At 48.5% G+C, this 21758-nt stretch overlaps 1 protein-coding gene across 1 annotated transcript in view; it reads left to right on the top strand.

Moving 5' to 3' along the window:
• The first annotated feature begins 3314 nt into the window (after nucleotides 1-3314).
• The window catches only part of LOC144114621 (uncharacterized), a 37029-nt gene continuing 18585 nt past the window's right edge, over nucleotides 3315-21758 (top strand). The window contains exon 1 of the mRNA XM_077648481.1: nucleotides 3315-3469. Within this exon, the coding sequence (XP_077504607.1) occupies nucleotides 3467-3469 (3 nt within the window). The 5' untranslated portion in view covers nucleotides 3315-3466. The remainder of the gene's footprint in view (nucleotides 3470-21758) is intronic.

Below are 21758 nucleotides of genomic sequence, written 5' to 3'. Positions count from 1 at the left end.
AGATAACTAAGGCGGTGGTGCTATACTTTGCTTGAATTAGGAGGTGAATCCCCTCGGAAACAACCCTTTACTCATGGCAGCCAGGTCAGCCATTTCCTTCCTTATTTCTTTTCACTGCTTTCTTTCCCGATTTTTATTCCCTTTTGTCGTGTTTTCTTACCCTCCGTCAGTGTACGTACCGCTTCCATTATGCAAAGTAGACACGCGCGTACAAACTGTCAGCTGATACCCCGTACAGAGAGTTTCACCATGCCTTTCCTTTCTTTTTTCCCTGCGCCTCATTTGAATCGCCTTCACGCCTGGTCGGAAAGCAGCCGGCAGAAGCCTGTCGTCGACACGGAACACGGCTTGCGCGGGGACGAAACACGGTAAAAGTCCGGGTAAGCGAATGCGAGACGCGTGAGGGTCGAGTGTAACATGCGCCAGGAGTACTTTTCCTACATGCAACCGAAGTGAACAGCGAGGGGTAATGTTGTTTGAATAACACCGTTTCTCTCACAAAAAATATCTACATAAAAAGAATTAACAGACGTTTGCGTGCGAGCAAGTGCCACCGTGAGAAAAAAATAGCGGACGCAAGCCATCTAGAGCAGCGGCTCTTTGAAGAGCGACGATGCGTAGGTGCTATTCACCGAAGCTTGCAACACTTCATTTTGCCTACAGTGCGCATTTGCGGAAGGACGCGGAAATTGGAATCTGCCAACAAGAAGTTTCGTTCGGTATACTCTTTGGCATTTATGTTGGCGCTGCCGAAGTGAGTTGTAGTCGCTGAACAAATACCGAATAACCTTTTTATTTTTTTTACCTCTTTCAGACACCTCTCTGAGAGAGATTTCTTGCGTGCTCGAATATATTTTTCTTTATCATGAGACGATATATCAGGCTGCAAAGCTGTAAACGCTCACACGCACTCACAAGACATCGCAAACGTCGAGTGGAATCTCCCGATCCACTAGGACACGGGCTTTTTCCAGCAAGTGTGGAAACGATTGACTTCCACCTTTGTCAGTGCAGCAGCGACAGCACTAAGGACAGACGGCAATTTGCTCTCAAATCCAAGATTAACCTTTATAATCGACCTTCCCTCGCCCTCACTGTGCGGGGATGCAACAGGTCAGCGTCGTTTTCATGAGGGAAAACCTTAATTTTTTTCAACACCCCTTTTGTGATCAAGTTTTCAAAAACTTGAGTGTTTACTTAGATCCGAGTGGACGTGAAAGAACCGCACACGTGGTCAAAAATAATTCGAATTGTTTGCTCTTACGCTGTTTTGAATTGGAAGTAGGGTTGCTTCCCAGACACATTAATCGCTTCCGTTCACCGTGCTTGTCATCTTGTAATTGCAATTATTATGGATGGGAATTCGTACAACCACATAAACTGTATCCAGAGTATCATTTCAAACCAGGAGCAGCATAGTCGTTGACCTAGAGTGGTATAGGTGTTCTATTCCTAAAATGGTTTCGTTTCACTATTCGCCAGTGGCCTACCTTCACGAAAGGATTATATTAGCAGGAGAAATGAATGATTAAAATTAAGAGATTCAAGTAAAAAGCATTACTTCACAGCACCTCATTAGCACGCGGAAATGCAATGTGTCTTCTCAGTGAACAATTTAATGGCGCTTTTGGCATCACTTGTGACGACTGACTCAGTGTGAAGTGTAATTGTTAACATAAACGAGCGATTTCATTTTGGACAGGTAAAAACTTAACTCAAATTCATGGCAAAGTTGTAATAATAATAATAATAATAATAATAATAATAATAATAATAATAATAATAATAATAATAATAATAATAATAATAATAATAATAATAATAATAATTGGTTTTTGGGGAAAGGAAATGGCGCAGTATCTGTCTCATATATCGTTGGGCACCTGAACAGCGCCGTAAGGGAAGGGATAAAGGAGGGAGTGAAAGAAGAGGTGCCGTAGTGGAGGGCTGCGGAATAATTTCGACCACCTGGGGATCTTTAACGTGCACTGACATCGCACAGCACACGGGCGCCTGAGCGTTTTGCCTCCATAAAAACGCAGCCGCCGCGGTCAGGTTCGAACCCGGGAACTCCGGATCAGTAGCCGAGCGCTCTAACCACTGAGCCACCGCGGAGGGTGCAAAGTTTTCTCATATGTAGAGTTCGCACAACCTTTGTAACTACGCATGAGTCTTCAGTACTGCCTGCTTAATAGGGTGAATCTCCCCTCAAGCAGTTGAAACAAACAAAACAAAAACATTTCACAGAGGAACGGCAGTCTGCTTCCAAAGATAAAGCCACCAGTCATGAGCTTGCAAAATGAGTACAAACTTCAGAATGTGACAGATGGAAATAATATGAAGAATAAACTGTTCCAATAATACATTTAAGTTTTCTGCTCAGCTGGTTTCGCTTTAGCTAAAATTAGTAGACACAAACAATCGACTGATTCGTTGTCAGAACACTCAGTACACTCAGTTTATAATGCTACCACACGTAGCCATTAGTGGACCATCAGTGGCGGCCGGCTATTTGTTGGTATACACCCATTCCCGTTGGAATGCCGCAATAATTATTAGAGTTATAATTAATTACGTCAATCAGCACAGTACAGAACAGACAAAACGACTCCAACATATACGAAAGTGCAGCCATTTGCTAATTAGAGGTAGAGTAAAACATTGTTTTTGTTCGTTCGCTTCTTTATTTTCTATGTGAAGGGCATGGAACAAGTATTTATTATTATTAGAGACCCGGTACGAGAAGTGTGCAACCACCAATAAAACAAAAATACCGGCAGAAAAGGCTGCATTAATTGGCCTCCTGACCGATGCACGGGCAAAGCGCACGTTGATATATTGACCCCGACCACGCCGCTACAGCTCGGCGTCAGGAAGAGCAGCAATATTCTCTCCGGCCGCCGGAGTCGAGGTCGGGGGTGCGTTGCCATCCGCGTCGGGCGCCAGCTGACTACACGAAACTGGAGCGAACCATCAAAAGCGTCAAGGAGGTCTCCTCGTGAGGCGCTCCGTCAACGGCGAGGGTGAGGGGAAAGTGGCTCGGTGGTCGCAGGAAGCTGGGGACGAGAACCCGGCGGCCGGAAGATAGTAATGGGCGCAGAGGAGCGGGCCCACGATCCCGGCTGAGCCAGGACGTGGCCGCGCGCCGTGCCGACGTGTGGTCGGCCCGCGCGTGACTAATGCGGCGCCAGAGACAAAGGTGCGCGCAGTAAAAAGGCGCGCGGCACGGCGAGTGCGAGAGCGTGCGAGGAGAAAGCATCTTCTGCCGAGGGGCAACGAGTTGCGCTCGGGAGCCAATGACGAGGGGTACGGGGCGAGAAGAAATGGGTCCCCGTATATAAGCCGCCCCGGCGGTAAAAGTTGCGATATTTTCTGGGTCACTGTGCAGCAGGGATGCGCCTAGACTAGTCCGGAGGAGGACCACCCCTTCCCCTGCGCCTGGGACGAGCACGCTCGGCGCGCAAACATGGTGAGCATCCGACGACGGCCAACTGCGTGGACTGTGTGCTCCGCGGGCTCTGTCTCGAGCCGGAGGCCGCCGTGATCGCGCGCCTGTGCGCCTGATGACCGCGCAGACGGAGTGCCACGCGCCGCAGCGACTCTTCTCTGGGAGGGGGGCCTCGGGACGCTTCGCCGCAGTGCTGCCTGCCCGGCACTGTCGGTCGGCCGTCTCCTCATGCGACGCGAAGAAGGATGGACGCTTGAGATAGGAGTGCACTTAGTCCATCTCCACTCTTCCTTAGGCAGATAGCGCACGAACGATGGATCTACGCCCGAGTGTGATTTCCCAGTGCAAGTTTTCCTTGCGAGCATCTTTCGCGCAGCTTTCTAACCGCGAGGCTGAGTGTACATTTTGACAGAGCCGCAAAGCTGTCTTCTTAGTCGCACCCTGATTTCCACATTGCATGGTCTACGATCAAAACTCACTTTCTTATGAAATTGCTCGGATCTTCATTTAGCGAGGGAATCTAAATCTGCATAAGTTAAGTTTCATCAGGCCATTTGACAAAGCTTACAGAATGAGCGCTATTCGAAGCTAAGCCATCAATAGCCACCTGTCGATAACGATGTAAGATTACAGTGTCCGAAAGACTTTGTTTCAGTTTTGTTTTGTTTTGAGGAATCAGCAAGGCATTATTTGCTGCTGTGCTCATAAGTGTTCTTACTTGTTGCGCCTTGTGCTAAGCAGTTGCAGGGGAATGCTACATCAGGCCACGTTTTTGACGGATACAGGTATAGAACATTGCTATTAACATATTGCCTTGACGACGGTATTCGCATCTGGGTTCCTAGTGTAAAGATTGTCGCGGCTGTTTCCCTACACCCACTGCAACTAGTCTGCGTGTAGCGCCACGGCACCGACAAGGCGTCTTCGGTGCCGACAGCCCTACGCGCAGACATCTATTACCTTAATTGGTTGGTCTGTGCAGTCTTCTTGGATGGACAGGTTTTTTTAATCAGTTAAGACCCTGATGGAACAAATACTGAAGCGCAACAGTTTTTTGTTATCTAATCAAACTTTGTGTATTGAGCACAATGACTGTCCATGGAAGAAGATCGCACTGTGCTCCCGTGAAGCGCTCCCAGCATTAAAGTCACTCCTAGCTAAGCAGAATATCTTTCGGCACCGCCGCTTTACAACCGCGTGGTCCTAATGTGCTGTGGCCAATACTGCGCGTTTCCCTCACTTCGACTCAGATTTATTAGAGTATTCGCATAGACTTTGCCTGTGCGGAGCGGAAACTCCCTTCCCTTCACTAGCAACGGCGTTATGAAATATTGAGATCCCTTACAAAACCTACGGCGTGATTACTTTTTTTTTTGCCTTCAAGGAATTCACGGGGCATTTATTTCGAAGCGGCTGAGACAAAGGCCTCTCTAGAGCCATCACTCTTCATATGGTACGAAAACGAAAGTCATTCGTTTTGTCCAGGCTAACAGCGGTTGGTATGGAACGAGTGGCATGGGATAATTTCAGATCATATACTGGACGACGCACAGCGGCGCATATCTAGTGACCATGCGTTCTGTGATTATGCTAACATCAGCGACCTCCAGGCAGACGCACATAACGCACGGTCAACAGTATTCTTCTCCTCCCCTATTGCACCATGTTAAGCCACCGCTGAACTAAAATGCGAACATCATTGGCTGTTAGCTGCAGAAGTGATGTACCCACCTCCGGTGCTTGCTTATGCCTGTTGGCAAAGACGGCAGGGGTGCGCAGTATTATCCACGCATCTAGGTTGCGGGCTCGTACGCAACAAGTTTGGAGAAAACCATTTTTGAACGGGAAAGAGTTTATGAACGCTATTTTTCAGTATCTTGCCAGACTTCACTCTAACAGTCAATATACCCGCAGATCTCCCCGCGGCAGGCTTGAATTTTTTGCTATTAACGTTTTTGCTATCGTCAAATGCGCTCCCCATTGCTTTTCAAGGCAGTATTAGCTGCTCGATGCAAACGATGGAAAAACTCTAAAAGCAAGATTTGGCGACGCATCGGAAGAATGGACCATTACCTTCAATATTTCTATAACAGTGCGTTACAATTTTTTCGTGCTCATAATAATGTTGGGCATGTATAAGTGGCAGCTTGAAAGAAGGTTGACAGTAAGTGGCGAAAAAAGGATGAACGCACCTTATTTCATCAGCTACAAGCTGAATGCAAGTATAGCCATCTTCTTTCCTATTCTATTATTTGATTTCATGACACCGTGTTCTTACTACCCAAAATAATATAGCATGGCCGACATTTTTGGTTTCTTCGTGTTTGAGTTGTTTTTGTTTTTACTATTCCACTCTTTTATAGAAGATTGTCTAGCCAGTGTAAGGCTGATGGCTAAGTTTTATAACTGAGGAAGATGTGGAGCACCATTCGGGGGGGGGGGGGGGGGTGCTGAAGAGTTTTTATCCCACAAGTGTCACAGCGGACTGTGGAGCGACGTCTTCTGATCAACTACGATCATGTGCCCTAGCGGCACAGTGCAACCGCTTTTCGTGACTTCATAGCAAGCGCCTGCATGCGCCCTGTATTAATGAGTAGCTGTGCCACTCGTGAAAATACCCCTTCCACCCTCCTTCCTTCATATTTCGAGGCCTGTTATTAATCTATCAGCAGTCATGGCACCAGAAGTGTCTTTGCTTTTCTCATGCATGACAGTTTGGAACCAGGCCCGAGGGAGATCATTATAAAAAAGACAGACGGTGACAGGGAAAAAGCGAGCGTATAAATTTACGACATCCCTCAGCCTTAATGCGGTTGGTTTTAGTTTTGTTTGATTTTATTATTCTCGCCTGCTTTTCTATTAAAAGGCGGCAAGTTGGGAGCCCAATACTGCTTCTCAAGGAAATGCACCCGGGGTCAAACCTGAACGCGAGGGAGGACTTCAAACTTCACCTTAAACTGCAGCATAAAAGAAAGAGCTGTCGCGTTTTCGCGCTCAGACCAGCCTGCGTCAAAAAGGAAAAAGAAAAAAAAAATGCGCTCAAGTGGCACGCAGCAATTTGCACAAATGAGGTTGGCACAACACGTGGCCCACTTCGTTGTCTCGTCGCCGACGATTTAGCGGACACCATTAAAGCCTAGCAAAAAGCCTGCAGCACCGTTCGCTCACCTCAGCACCGTGTGTTTGCCACTGCTGTGAGGCGTCATCCACGGGACGAGCCCGACAACCCAACCACGGCGGGTTTCGGTACCAACGACTGCGAGCATTCTTCTCGACCTAGCGGACCGCTTCTCACGGTGACGAGGCCACGCAGCGGGTGTGAACAACCTTATGTTTGCGTGCATGTTGCAGTGGTCTCTCTCTTTTCATTTTTAAATCCGTTACCTTATCGTGTTTTTTGATATTATACTGAACTGCTTTGAAATAAGGCTACGGTGGGGATATTTTGCGCAAGTAATATAAGGAAAATTGCCTCTGCGGTCATCTTACAACTAAGGACAGCCACTGGAGTTTCACAGTTTCCAGTACACACACTGACTGAAGACGAAGGTAGAAGTAAGCATTTGCAGCCCCGTGCAGGGGGACAATTTAATTCGCAAATTTTTATTGAGTAGATCGCTCGAGGCCACACAGGCTTAGGTGTGCAGTATTTCAGCCGATGCTAATATTTAACCAAATTAATTAAGAAAGAACACTTCGCCGAGCGGCATTAAACTCGAATTTCGAGCGAAATGAATTGTTTTTCCCCCGCGAAAAATAAAAAAAACTTTTCTTATTATTTTAATCGCCATTTATTCAAGAACTGGACAAAACAAGAGCACGGTGATGTTTCATCCGGGGAATTTTCTTTTTTTGAATGAATTTGAGGAGCAAAATTTAGAGAGAAACGAAATTTTACGGAGTTTCAGGAAATTTATGCACCGAAATTCTCACTTTTTCCATCCTGACGCAGTTTTCTAGTCACTGCAGAGAAAAGGGGGCTGACATAGGGATATTTGTTTATCTAATTGACGGAATTTTTCGTTACGGCATGGAACATCGGTGTGAGAGCATCGTGCACAGCCAAACGGGTGCGCGGAAATCTCCGCGAAAGGAGCGACGCGGCTCTTACGTCTGCCGCGCTGCGCGCCAAAGGAAACTCCAACGCCGTGTTCTTCTTGTTTTATGCCTACTACGATTGCGAGCCTCAGCGGGGTCTCCAACGCATCCGCCAGGAACCCACGCGGCATGCAGAGGCACGCGCTCAAGCGGCAGGAAACGAAAGCTATGCATAATTTTTACCCTCCAGGCCCGAAAGAGCAAAACAAGGTCACTGATGCTCGCGGCCACGCTTCTTAAAATTCCCAGCTTCCCTTGCCCAACGCGGCGTGCCGCTTTTACAGCGCCGCGAACGCACGCTTGGTCAACGTGACCTCCCATCTCAAAGGCAAATATCCCGAACAACGTTTCCCTTCGACTGTACGTTGTAAAAAGGACGCGCGCTTCGCTCATACGGGTCGAGTACATGCATAACGCAAGCTGCTCCCAGGTTAGCGACAAAGCTTGCGTAACGGTTACACCACCTCCTTTAGCACGACCCACTGCAAAAAAAAAAGCCACAAAAACAAGATACGTTGCCTGCCCCCGCACTGGTCGCTCACATAATCGATGTTTATTTTCTCTTTTATTGTCTCATTCGTTTATTACCAACTTACCTGCTGCCAGGTGGCCACCAGTGCCAGCGAGTCCGTTCCGCCTGAATACCACGGCAGTTCATGTTTCAGGTCCTTCTCCGCAGTTGACGGGAATCGCGCGCATTGTGATTGCCGCGTAAACGCGTACGCCAGCTTCGCCTCCGCAACGAGAAAGACTGGCGGCACGTTCCCACACAAGCGAAAGTGCGCTCTCCGAAAGCATTTCTTGCTTTTTTTTTCTTCTCACCCGGTTCTTTACGCTCTGCGAGCGCCTGAGCATTCTCGTGGTTACACTTCCGTCGTGGGGTGCGAGAACAAGGGGGTGGGCATAGCACCAACGCGACGACCTCAATACGTGCGCCAAAATAGTATACAGAAAGCAGGGCGGCATCTCATTGAAGTGTTGAAATGCACTCAAGCGAATCATGCGAGCAAGCACCGAGTCTGAAGGAAACTGTCACTGCTGTATGCTAGGCAGTTAATACACTGCAAAAAGATTTGCTGAACTCCCCTCTATTCTATATAGAAGAATTTAAGTTCCAAATTGATACAGCTGTTCACTAATTGGTGATTGTTTTACAGAATGCGGCTGGAGTATATTTCACATGCAACGTAAGGCTAAAAAAGAGAAGTCCTTGTCTTCCGCACGCCGCAGACGACTTAACAATTCAAGGAACAGTTTCATTGTTGTAGTCGCGCAGTTTCTGCCCGTCAGAGGCGCGAGCTGCTGTCAAAAGAAGGCTGATATCTATCGCTACACTGCCGCAGTCTTTGCGAAGTTCCGCGTCCTCAGACGCCATTGGGAACGATCCCGCAACGAGCTCTTCTTGACTCGCGCACTCAGCTTCCTTTCCCATACGCGAAGGCAACAACCTCGAGGGCCGCACGCCTTTCGAGGTGCCGTCCGAGGAAACAAGCCACGGAGTGACAGCTCGCCGCCAGAGCGCACACAAGTGTGTCTACTGCATCGACAGTACACACGAACGGCTGCCATTTAACGCCGCCGGAGGAGTACGGGAGAGGCTCTGCTCGTACCCGTCAGGACGCGTAGTGTGGAGAGGACAAAGCCGAAGCAAGCGCGGTCTGCGCCCGTCGGCGTCGCTCAATTTCGACCGATCGATGCCTGACGGAAGCGGCCGGAGGAGCTCATGGCGGTCGCCGACACGCAGAGCCCGCCTGTCGCGGGCCGCCCACTAGCTCGGCCATCGCGGCTGAGAGCGAGCCCCCGAGTGTTTTGCCGCACCCGCGGCTCGGCCACTGTCGGCAACTCGGTGGCGACAAAATAATGAGGTCAAGAGTCTTCTTCGCGGCAGCGGAAACAGCGACTGTGCGCCGTCGCCCTGGCGGCGGGAAGAAGAAGAGCCTGGACGCCCCGCCGACCGAGAGCAGACACATACGAATGGCGGCCACCGCCGGCTGTCATCTTTGTCCCTCCCGCTTCCCTGTGGGTGCACCCGGTAGCGTATACTGCGCGATGCAGTATGCATCTGACCCGTAATGAGGCACGGGAGCGCAAGGGAACGTCGGACGCCGTGGGTTAATAATCGAAAGCCCCACGCGGAAGTCGGAGTGAGCGACTGGATCCGGCCGGGTAGGCCGCATTATCTCAGTGACCCGCGGCGGCTGCCATGCCTCGTGTCTTTCACCGAGAGGTGCAGAGCAAACAAAACATGTTCTGCGTGGACAGCGTACAGATAAAGGCTCAGGTTCGACCTGTCTTCGTCTAGACTGATATTTGTGTCGGACATTCGGAAGCGCAGTATCCTGTTGTTTTCTTTGGAACCGTCCTCTTTCGTAAGGCGGCACCGTGGAATGCGTCCCGAGCTTAAATTAATTGTCACATGGGTAAAGGTTTATAATTCAACGAAGAAATCATCCAGGCTACAGCTATAATATGGGAAGAATTTTTTGTGAGTGGTACGGAAAATTGAAGTGCGGGTGAAGTTCAACACATGTCAGCGTTTTTATCCTCACGTTTCAGGGAGGTTGCTGAGAAAAGGAAAAATTGTTACCTGATCTCTACAATCAATTTTCTTTTCATGAGTAGAGGCTGCAAACACACTAAACTAACCATACGCAGCGGCAGTGCCTACCCTAACTTCCTCTTCTTTTCTGATACTCCGAAAGTGCTAGAAAGCTGAAAGACCCTTCCTGTAGCCATAATGCTTGAGTCCTGAGGTTATGTATTTTACAGCTGTTTATTATGAACCTCCCTAATCTAGACTGTGCATTTCTTGTTACCTTCGTTCTTTGCATGCGACGTAAGGTGACGTAAACCCCTTCCTTTAGCCGCCGCGGTCGCTGAGTGATTATGGCGCTCGGCTGCTGGCCCGAAAGACGCGGGTTCGATCCCGGCCGCGGCGGTTAAATTTCGATGGAGGCGAAATTCTAGAGGCCCGTGTACTGTGCGATGTCAGTGCACGTTAAAGAACCCCAGGTGGTCGAAATTTCCGGAGCCCTTCACTACGGCGTCTCTATAGCCTGAGTCGCTTTGGGACGTTATACCCCCATAAACCATAAACCAAATGAAACCCCTTCCTTTATACAAATTTCGCAACCAACTGCCGACCCTCTCAAGCTTCGAAAAGAAACACGCTGCCGAAACACAACATCGCCATCGGCGGCATGCCGAGAAGAAAGCTTAGAACCACGCCAAGTATGGCTTAAGAAAGTTAAGCCTTGACGAATGCAGCGCAGCTGTTCTGGCCAAGTAGCCTATGCCCCGGTGTTTTTTTCTAGCAGTGCTTGACCATTCACCCATCAAATTCCCCCCATTGCGCAATATTCTATAAGGCCTTACAGCATATAACAGGCCTGTTTTCTTTGTTGTGCTGCGCAACAATCAGCGCATAGTTTGCGTTCCTCATGGGCTGCGTATTGTCCAAGGTTCATTTATCTTGCACTTGATTACGAACTATGCTGCTTGACCAGACCAGGTCAGAACGGCGCGCAAGGCTTACACAAGCAGAGATGGGTATCTTGGGTAGACTAGCTAAGGTATTGTTCCATGAAATCGCGCATTTGTCAGCGAGACCTGACTGGTCGTCATAAGGAGAGCATGAAGGCCTTCTTTTATATGACCAGCTGCTGTAGTCCGCTATTTGGGTTGTAAGCTCTGAAAGGTTAATGACCTGCTACGTCTTGGCTTTCGCCAAAAGCGCAGTGCCCGTCGAGCCGTTCAACTTTTTTTGTAGTGGGATGACACAGTGGCTGCTTAAGGTCAGTAGAAGTAAAATAAAATTCAGAAACAAAAACAACGACCGAGTTGAAGGCACATAGGAGTATTGTATAATTTTACTCGACAGCGAAAATACACAAAACGGCAAGAAAGATCTGCTCCGCAGCACCTAATAGGTGTGAAAGACTGCTCTGAAATTGGCTAAGAGTAAAGCATGCTTGCAGACACACGAAATAACGGTATATTCCTGTGACTGTTGCTCAGTCCGAGAGGAAAAATTTGACCGTTTTTCTCCCATTAAGTGCCGTCAAGCTATTTATTTGATTAAAACCGGCACGCTAACTTTCGCCAGAGGCACCGATGAAGGACGTGCACTTGAGAAAAGTCGCACCGTCAAGTAACCAAGGTTAGAGCAGCTCACAGGTAATTTATCTGGAGATGAGTTCAAGGAAAAGAGATAGAGAACATTTGAAGCTTTTTCGACACGAAATTGTTAATGCATATTAAGAAAAAGGACAAAAACCATTAAGCAGCAATATCTGAGCTCTTGTGGCCGAAGCATAGCTGCTGCCGTGAAGCTGCGTGCAAGTGGGCTCATGTCAGTTGGGTGTGGACAGAGAGTTCTTGTTTTCTTTGTCCTAGTGTTCGCACCAGCCTGTATCACTAGTAATAAATTCAGGTCACACAACACTGCGCGACATATGATTTGCAATGGAGAGTTTACTCAAGGATAATACGTGCCCGTCCTTGAGCCGAAATTGAACAGCATCGGTGAGCAGCTCCAAATATGCGGGTGTACCCAGTAATACCTCGATAAGCTGTTCCTCCCCAAACAGCCAATGTACTTGGAGCTTCAGGCGAATTACTGCGCGCAAGACCCCTGCAACCTCAAGATATGCAGCTTCAGCCGGGTCGAACGGACTCCATCCAGCAGCAGTCAAGCACCAATTACACCATGATATCAAAGGGGCGGCAACGCATACGCTCTCGCACAGTGAATTCCGCCACCGAAGGCAGCAACGGAGTGCGCGCGACCCTTTGACATCTGCCGCCTCTTGCGTCGACACTGCGTACCTCACGTAATTGTCGGAGCAACTCTCGGTATCAGTACACGGCGGCATTGCCCTCGGAGACCGGCGCTAATGCTTTCACTGGGGAACGCGGCTGCGTGACGTGTCAGGACGTTGTACAACAACCCTGGCAGCCTTTCCCGAGGTGCACGTCGCGAAGCGCGCGCCTCCGGAATCCGGCATCCGAGCGGCGGAGCCTCCGTGGCATCCCGACCGACGCGAGGAGCAGCACAATGCTCGGCCCGCGTGACACGCTGACCCCGCTGGCTGGCCCGCGCCCGCCCAGGAGCCGGAAGACTCGTTTCCCCGGCGTCGTCTACGCTGCTGTTCCTGCTGCCGCGGCTGCTTCATCGGCATCATCTCTCAGCAAGAAGCGGCGACTGTCTCCCGAGGAGACGTAGAAAGCGGCGCTTTCCCCGGAAGGGAGCACCTTCTCGCTCGACGCCGCATGTATCAAGCTAAGCGTGCGGAAATAGGAAGCTTCCGTCGTCCCGTAGCCGCGAGGCCACCACGCGCCGTTCCTTTCGTCGCGCTGCTTTGTTTTGCCGTCTTTCGCACCGTTTTGGTGGGAAAGAGAGCCCGATGAAAATGGCGGGCTTCTCACGAGAGGAAAAGTAGGCCGCGTAGTAGAAACGTTCGTCGTTTCCGCTCCAGCGCCAGGAGAGGAGGCATAGCCCGCCGAGCTGAAGGAAAAGGAGGCGGCTATGGGCGACCGCCATAGGTCGAGTCCCTGGCGAAGAAATGTGAGTTGCGGCTAAGTTTATCGCTCGAAATCCTTGAACTTGAAACTCGACGCTCTAGTTTACACGAGGTTGCGCGCTCTCGGAAATGGGCGCGCTGCTTTTACCCAAGCGATTATCTTGGAAAGTGGCTCTACGCGGATCGTACCGATCTTCGCGGCCGTAAACGCGTATCGTGGCGATTGGTGCTTGCTTGAGGATGCACGATAATTCGGGGGGAAAAAAAAAAAGACTTGGACAGCTTGTAGGAGGCTCCCAGTAGTAGGGGACGCCCAGGATACGGAGCTTTACGACGAAAGCGTCCAAGTGCACGTAAATTAGGAGCTAAAAAGCAGTGTTCACGTAATGCATATCACAAGCTCTTGGATGCATTCTTTTATGAATCTCCTGCAAAAAGCTTTAACAAGGTGACACCTCTCTCAGTAGCACGTTTGCAGCTGCTCCTTAAATATTCAGCGACAAGCAATAACGGCAATTGAGAATTTGCGGTATAAAACTTTTCTTTTCAACTATAATACAGTTAGCGACATGACGGTCAATAAACATCTGGTTAGCTTTTGTTTCGCTAAATATTCGCATTCAACTAACCTTCGTAAGGTACAGCTTAGCAACAGAGAAATGGGCTTAATGCAAAAAAACAGCGCGAACAAACGGGGACTAGACGAAGAATACACAGGAATAAGCGCTGTTCTCTCAACTAAAGTTTAATCACAGGAAGCACACTTATAAAAGGAAACAGAAAACGAAAAAAACACAAAATCAGAACGCATGTGTTACTATGTGATGTCCAGATATGCAACCTCACAGTCACGCAGGAGCAGGGATGGTTGGCTGACACATAATCTTGGTTTCTTTGTCATGTTATACGCCTCGATAATTTCCCTGGTCAACTGGTCGGGGTGTTTGTACAAAATGTCAGTAAAATGCAAGGACGGAAAACATGATTGACACTCTCGGCAATGATCAACTAGATTAGTGGAGCGATTAGATTCTAATGAATTGAGATGTTCTCCGAGTCGTGTGTTAATACAACGTCCCGTTTGCCCAATGTATATCTGACCACAGGATAGGGGGATTTTATAAACTACCCCTTTGGAGCACGGCACAAAACTTTTAGCGTGCTTAACACCACAGGACGCTACAGATTTCTTGGGGTTGCGGGACTTATTTTCTACTGCTGAACAAATTTTACTGAGCTTATTCGGGGCCGAAAAAACCACATCAACTTTATACCTATGGGCCACATTTTTAAGACCATGAGACAGGCGATGTACATTGGGAAGGACTGCGAACTTTTTCCGTTTCTGTTCTTTCTGTGAAGACGGCAGCAATGTCGGCGCTTTAAGCTTTTTAATTATTTTATTGCAACCCAAAGCGATAAGCTCAGCTGGATATCCTGCTTCCTTTAGTCTCTTAGCCTGATTATCAAAGCTTTCTTGCATAGCATGGTGACAAGATTTTGACAACGCAGATGACAAGGATGAAACAACAATTCCACATTTCACTACCTTAGAATGATGTGACTTATAGTTCAGCAGCGGTTTGTTGGCACGTGGCGCGTAATTCCAACACATGTGTCCCTTCCCCTCAGTCAAACATAAATCTAAAAATTGTATCTGGTTATCGACCGGTACCTCAGTGGTGAATTGTAAACCCCTTGCATTAGCTTTAAATGCTTCTAACACTGTAGACATGTGCTTAGCATAGTCCGTTTTTTCAATGAGGATTAAAAAATCATCGACGTATCTGAAAATTCGGTACGGCATTCCACACAAATCTTTCTGGATAGCTCTATCCACGAATGACAGAAAAATATCACTAAGCGCAGGCGCTACTTTAGACCCAATACAGACACCCGCTTTCTGGGTATAGAGTGTGCCTTCCCATTCAACAAAGGTAGATTTAACATAAAAAGACAACAGCTCAAGGGACCCAGATACAGCAATACCACAGACACTTATAAACTGTTCTTCATCATTGTCCGAAGTGATGCAATCAGAAACAGCAGTCATCATTTCCTTGTGCGGCAGGGAGTAGTATAAATCTACCACATCAATGCTGAAAGCCGAGCATGAACCTGGGTTATGCGCCTGTAAAAACTTGACGACACACTCAGAGTTTGGTACCTTAAAAGGATCATTAATAGATAAAGCTGCCAAATGTTTCTGCAAATATCCAGAAATTTCGTGTTGCCAGGTGCTCTTTTCCGTCACTATGGCCCTAAATGGTAATCCCGTTTTATGTGTCTTAGCAGAGAAGAAAATCTTTAAACAGCTGCTTTTTGCCTTAACTACACTCCCTTTAAGTCGCTCCAGATTCAATTGTTCAAGCAGTTGCACCGCTCTGCTTTTTACCTTCTGTAACTTCGCCGAGACCGGCTGAAAGTTCTTCTCGATGGCTACTAATGCTTTATCCGAAAATAATGATTCAGGTATGACTACAAAACACCCTTCTTTATCCGCAGTTACCAGTCGCAAGTTATTCGAGACAAGGAAGTTAATCAGTGATCCGAATCCCTTTCCATGCTTGACCGCCGTAGAGGTCCTGGCTAAAACCGCTGTACATTCCTCTACGCACCTGGGTCGAGACTCATCCGGTGCCAGGCGAGAAATTCGAGAACAATTCGAGAACAATTCGAGAACAATCTTTGAGACCACTGTAATCATTACATTAGCATTTCAGGTTTAATTTCACAACTTCATTTGTTTTTAATTTAATAAACGTGCTGCCGATAGCAAGTTTAAATGGGTGCCTGGAGATTGCAGCGCAATGTTAAATATTTTACAGTGTTCTTTTCCTCTATTGCTGCAGTTTCGTCCGAAACGGCAGTCGCTCTGTTCACATGTTCGCGGTCTCGCACTGGCCGCTCGCGGCAAATTTGAGAGGACCTTTATACGCACTTATTTGTAGCGAAATGAGTGGAAGAAAAGAAGAGAAATAGCGATGCTTTTGTGATGTTTTTGTGATGAGAGCATATTGGTAGAAGTGATGAACACGACGTTAAACGACGACGATGCTCACCCTCCAAAACACGGATGGTTACATACTTTTCAAAGTTTTCTTGAAGGTTTCATGCAAACAAATAGTACTCAGTATCCAAATGCGCAGATCGTAAGACGCATCTATTCCTTCCAGATTTTCACGGCCAGATAACACATGGATAGAAACCAAACCCTTGCACAAACTTGTGACCGTCAACAAAGGCAACAAAGTCAGCGGAGGTGATAGCTTAAGGCGCGACGTGCGATTGTCACACGAATGATGCGGTTAGACTCGCCGGTTAAAGTAGCATTTTGCAGGAAGTACCGCCACGGCCAGATGACGATGTGGCGTGATGGACGTGGATTCCAAGGAGATTTTAAAGGAGGGGGGGACGAGCACAGTACACATGTCTAGGCAAAATACAGCTCTAATATATTACAATATTGCCGCGAATATTTGCAGTGTTTGTTCGTTTTTCAAATCTGCCGCGACACCACTTTATCGCTTTGTTTGCCACGCAAGACGCGACTAGATTTATCTCGATTGATCGCAGCCAGGCAAAGCTGATTCTACGTTCTTCCGGAATGTTCTAGTAACTTTGCGCCCTTTATCTCGAATGTTCGCTGTCAGCTTTAAATTGAGCACGGCCGACAGCGGCGGGCATTCTGTTCGACGACCGCCGAGCACGCTTGTCGCTTCTTCGCCGCCGAGTGATTCAGTCCATTTTGGGTGCAAGTCAGCCCAATAAACAGTTCTTTTAGAAGACCCTTTCGTCCGTCTTCATCGCTGCTTCGACTGCCGTCCCCACTACGTGACAATATCCAGACTGATGCGCCCATACAAATTGCTCTAAGCCATAGCTCTAGTCTGGCGGTTTGCACAGTGCGCTGCCCAAAAAGGCTGTCAAACATCAGTAACAAGCAACACGATGTGCAGCCTTTATCTTGTCGTTGAAGATTTTAAAGCTTTTAGCCCATATTACATACACTCTCTGTCAAACTTTGCTAAATGGTTGCGTTGCTGTAGACGTGAGAAAATCAAACACTGCGAACACCATATATTCATAGCACAAGAGCCCCGAAGACCAATTTATGCTGGTTATGGTTATCCTAAATGACTGCTGGCGCAGTGCAGGCTACAGAGCTAGAAAAATAGGCCATTAACGGTGCCACACTGGGTATTTCGATACCTCAATGTGTCGGTACAGATCAATCAAATAAAGACCCGTAATGTCAAAAAGCACAACTAAAGACCAGAGCTCCACCAGACAGAAGATGCGTCACTTCCCTTCGTCCTGGCACGTGTTTACAAAGTGGGACTAATCGACATCCGGGTTCTTCGAAATCCTTGAATCTCCTGTCTCTTACCGTGGAGCACGTTGCCTCGCTTCAAGACAGTGACAAATGGAGGAAAAGCTGCGGCAGAATGCGCAGCATAAACATTCTGCTTTCCCCTGGCTCGCCTTACGCGCTCGCATATATAGCGTCGCCGATGCCTCGCGGAACGCTGCCCGTTTTGCACTCCTGGGAGGCGAAAAACTGTCCAACCTCAAGAAAGCAGGTAGAACGAATCTGTTGTCAGGTGTTACGCGTAATTTGGTGCCGCGTGGCTGCACGCGCGGTGAGCCACTGAGCATGCGTCGAGCAGGCGGGCTTGATGTCCCGCTTGCTCCCCGTCAGGTAGCCACGCGGTGGCGAGGACGCTCCGCTACTATTGGACGAATTGCTGCGGGTGCCCCACCATGGCTGCTTTTGCAGTGTGACGCGCACGTGATGCACTAGTGACAGGACACGAAAAGCGCGCGGCCTGCATATACACTGCATATATGATTGTTGGTACATGGTTGCATTGGTCGCTCGCGCGCTGTGCTGAAACGAACTGTGCCTGAACACTCGCGCTCGAGCTGCGTTACCTTGTTACGTTTTCTGGTGTGATTATTTTTGTATAAATAGAGCATACAGCTCTTCCCTGCCCTTTCTCGCTATCGCTCCTGTCTGTATACTTCCTCTGTCTCTCATCTCCGATTTACCTTTTATTTCCACCGGCCGCAGCTCGGGTGCTTAAGTTACAGATAGCAAGTGCCGCGGGCAGAACCATCTGTTCCTTCCGTTTTACTCTATTATTTCATAATAAACTACTACCGCTACTATTACTACTACTAGATAATTCGGGTTTGACACAAGGCAAAGCGTCAAGAACTAATAGATTTCTACGCACTCAATGTGTGAGCATTCTTTTGGGCACGTTGTAGTGGAGGCCTTCAGTATATTCTGGGTTACCCGGGGCTCATTCCGCGCAACGATATGAAAAAACTCGGGGGGCCTTTTCGAATTTTCTCTTCCATCACCGGGCAGGAGTTGAAAGCGCGGACCCAGACTGCCAGGATTTCAAGAAACTGTTTGAACGAGTAAAGGATATTCATTTTATGCATGCGTAAGTGGGAGGCAGCCGACTCTTACTTCTACCTATATGTTGCAATATATTCAAAACACTAATGATGAAAGGAAATAAGAAGCGGGGGGGGGGGGGGAGAAAAGAGGAGCATCATAATGGGTGACGTGAGAAATTCCTGGCACAGGCAGCTGCGCACAGCGAATTCTTCAAGAGCAACATGAAGAAGTTCGTTACTTAATCGTTTCCCCATCTAGTAGCGTGGTGGCGCTTTAGTCACTTGGGCTTTTTCCATGGTTAGGTTGCAACGAATAGAATTAACAGGTTGAGCTCGCAATAATTCTTTTCGGCAGATAGTATTTGGTATAAAAGAAAAACGAAGTGGGTGTCATTCACTGGTGTGCCCGCTACGTTGCTGTAACCAGAACTGTCGTCACAAGATGTATAGTTTCTTAGAACTCGGAACAAGCTTTGCGCTATTAGTCTGTTGGTGCGCCCAAAAGAAACAAATTAGTTCGGTGAAGGGGGGGGGGGGGGGGGGGGAGGCTTACGGGGATACGCGGATGGTGACGGACATGTTTAAAAAGATATAGCAGTAGAGAGGGTATAAACTGCGCGAACAAGACGGGACGAGAGGCACACAAATCGACAGACAAAGCGCAGCCTACCAACTGATTTTATTTGTGAAAAACACATTGTTAATAAGGCCAGAGAACATAAGAAAAAATAAGAAAAACACTATCACCATAGGGTTCAACGATAGAAACATCAGCAGATATTTACAGGTTAATCATATCCGATGTGAACACGAACGTGCCCTTCTAAAAACGCTAGCTAAAAAGTCTGCGCTTTGTCTGTCGATTTGTGTGCCTCTCGTCCCGTCTTGTTCGCGCCGTTTATACCCATTCTGTTCATCATGGACCAACTAGCCCGCCAGAACGTCCTTCTATAGCAGTAGTAAGTAGTAGCGACGAGCCCTTGGGTGTAGTTATGCCATCCGCACGCGGCAACGAATAAAGGGCTATGCTGCGGGGTCATAATCGTTTGCGCTGCATAATTTGAGCGCAATGCAAAACGCGTTTGTTGTGCGGCGCCAGCATGTTTTGATAAATTCGCAGCCAAGCTGCACGCATGGGACGCGCTGAGTGCGAGGGGAACTCAAAGACTGAAGAGTACGCAGCGAAGACCGTGAAGCAAAGGCTGGCTGCTCCTAATGGTAATGCAAGGATGAGATAGACCGTAACGCACGCAGCATGCGCGCACTAGTCCAGACAGAGCGGCCTGCCTTCATGAGCGAAAAAATATCGGCTGCAAGTCTGTGTAACCAGGTGCAAAAGAGAAGTGGCAACAAGTTCATGCTGCGTACATCATTCCTCTTCGATTCCTTGTCCTCCGGTGGTCATGGTAATGGATCGAAAGACGCTTAACGCGAAGGACGACCACTCTCTTAGCTCCACCGGAAAAGGATAAAAAAGAAACGAGTAAGCGCCCTCAGGTTTTATATTGGCAGCGAGGACGCGGCAGGTCCGAGAGTGGCGATCTATATTTTATCGATCGCTTCGGCTGGTCTTCCTCTACACCGTGCGCAAATTAGAGAACGGAAGGCTCCGAATATCGCTGTGTCCATCACCTCTGCGAGTTGCGGAAAGTGGGTCGTAAAACCGGTTTAAGACGATCATCAGTTTCGCGAATAACTGATCACATAAGGGTAGCAGTTAATTGCAGCCAACACAACGCGAGCGGTGTGTACAACATCGAGTCATAATACGCGGCGGTCAGTTTGCGCTGACGAAGCAGAAGGAGGAGCTGTTCCCGCCAGCTTTCAAGCTTCACGCGCGTTTCCGCCGAGTCTTCCGCGACGCCTTGCAAAAGTCGGAAAAGGGGAAGAAAGGTGTCGATAGCATCGTTTCCCATTAAAAATGCCGCGATTTCAGGGGAGCGCCAACGACAGCATTAATAAGGCACGCCTGATGATGTCGGTGTTTTAATTGTCTCTCCGGTTGAGAATTGGCACACGTGACGCGTGTCTCTCTTGTCGTTCGCGTCAAGTGACGGCTGGAATTTGAGTAACGTCACTTACGGCTTTAAGAGCCTCTCTATGGAGGAGTGCCGTGCCGAAGCTTCGAGCCGCTCCCAATTTCTGCCTGGACGTCGGGCAGCCGTAGGTGTCACCGCCACTCCTTTTTGTGAGCTTAAAAGACGCTCTAGGCGCTTCGCAAGACAACACCGAGCCTAACTAAGCCTAACCGGCCATACGATAAGCCGCACCTATCTTACAATCGGCAAGCTAAGGGCCACACACATTTTTTTTTATGTGTGTCTATGATTGCGTGTATTAACGACGGGGGAAATTACTTGCACAAGGCATCACTGCCACTCATGGTCAACGAACGAAATGCCCATCAGCGATTGACAACACGGTGGGAACTCTTTTAATTGAGGTCCGAGGAGTCCGGTAAGCTTATGTTGGTGACGAAGAAAAAGGAAGAATTTTGCACTTCCGAACTTACGAGAAGCCCCAATAAAAGGTTATCTGAAAACACCTTCGTCCACTCTCTCCCGCGTAATTTGTCTCCAGCCCCCCCCCCCCCCCCCCCACCTGTACCGCGCACTTGTTGCGCCATCACAGCTGACGTTTCAGCCCCGCATACATAAAGCTGCAGTGTATCGTTGACACCGCTGAACGGAACTGAGACAGGTGCGCCTTAAAAGGCACAGGTTGCCAAATTTGTGCACAGGTATGTGATTTCGACGTTTAACACTGCCACGCGCAACCACTTCCAGTACACCGCGCCACCATCCTCAGACCGTGCACACCATGCAATCAGCCTTCGGAGCACTCTGTCGTCCTCACGTTTTTTTTTTCTTCTTTTTTTTATGCGTGTTGACGCGGCACCACCACAACCAACTACATCCGCATCTCAAATGTGCGGTCCCGCCGAGGTCTGCGAAGTGCACTGTAGACTGCACGACCGCTCAGCTGCTGTGTGAGTACGACATATCTCCAGTTCATTTCGGGAATGGCATCCTGCCAGCGCGACGCCAACTCCTCCTGCGCATCGCGGTCTGGGAAGGCGAACACCTGTTTCCGGCGCGCGTTCGCCTCTCATCGCGAATGATGCTCGCTGCTCTTTCTAATCGCTGCTGTACCCGCTTATCTCATGACATTCATACGTCATCTGTACTCATATGCTCCAAGTGATTCGACTCAGCGTTGACTCTCCATTGACACCACATATGCCTAGAATCGGCAGCGTCGTGTGGTGCTGGAAACTG

Source organism: Amblyomma americanum, chromosome 1 (assembly GCF_052857255.1).
Source record: "Amblyomma americanum isolate KBUSLIRL-KWMA chromosome 1, ASM5285725v1, whole genome shotgun sequence".
Taxonomy (NCBI): Eukaryota; Metazoa; Arthropoda; class Arachnida; order Ixodida; family Ixodidae; genus Amblyomma; species Amblyomma americanum.
The sequence above is the reverse complement of the archived record's forward strand: the minus strand, read 5'-3'. Positions and strand labels throughout refer to the sequence as shown.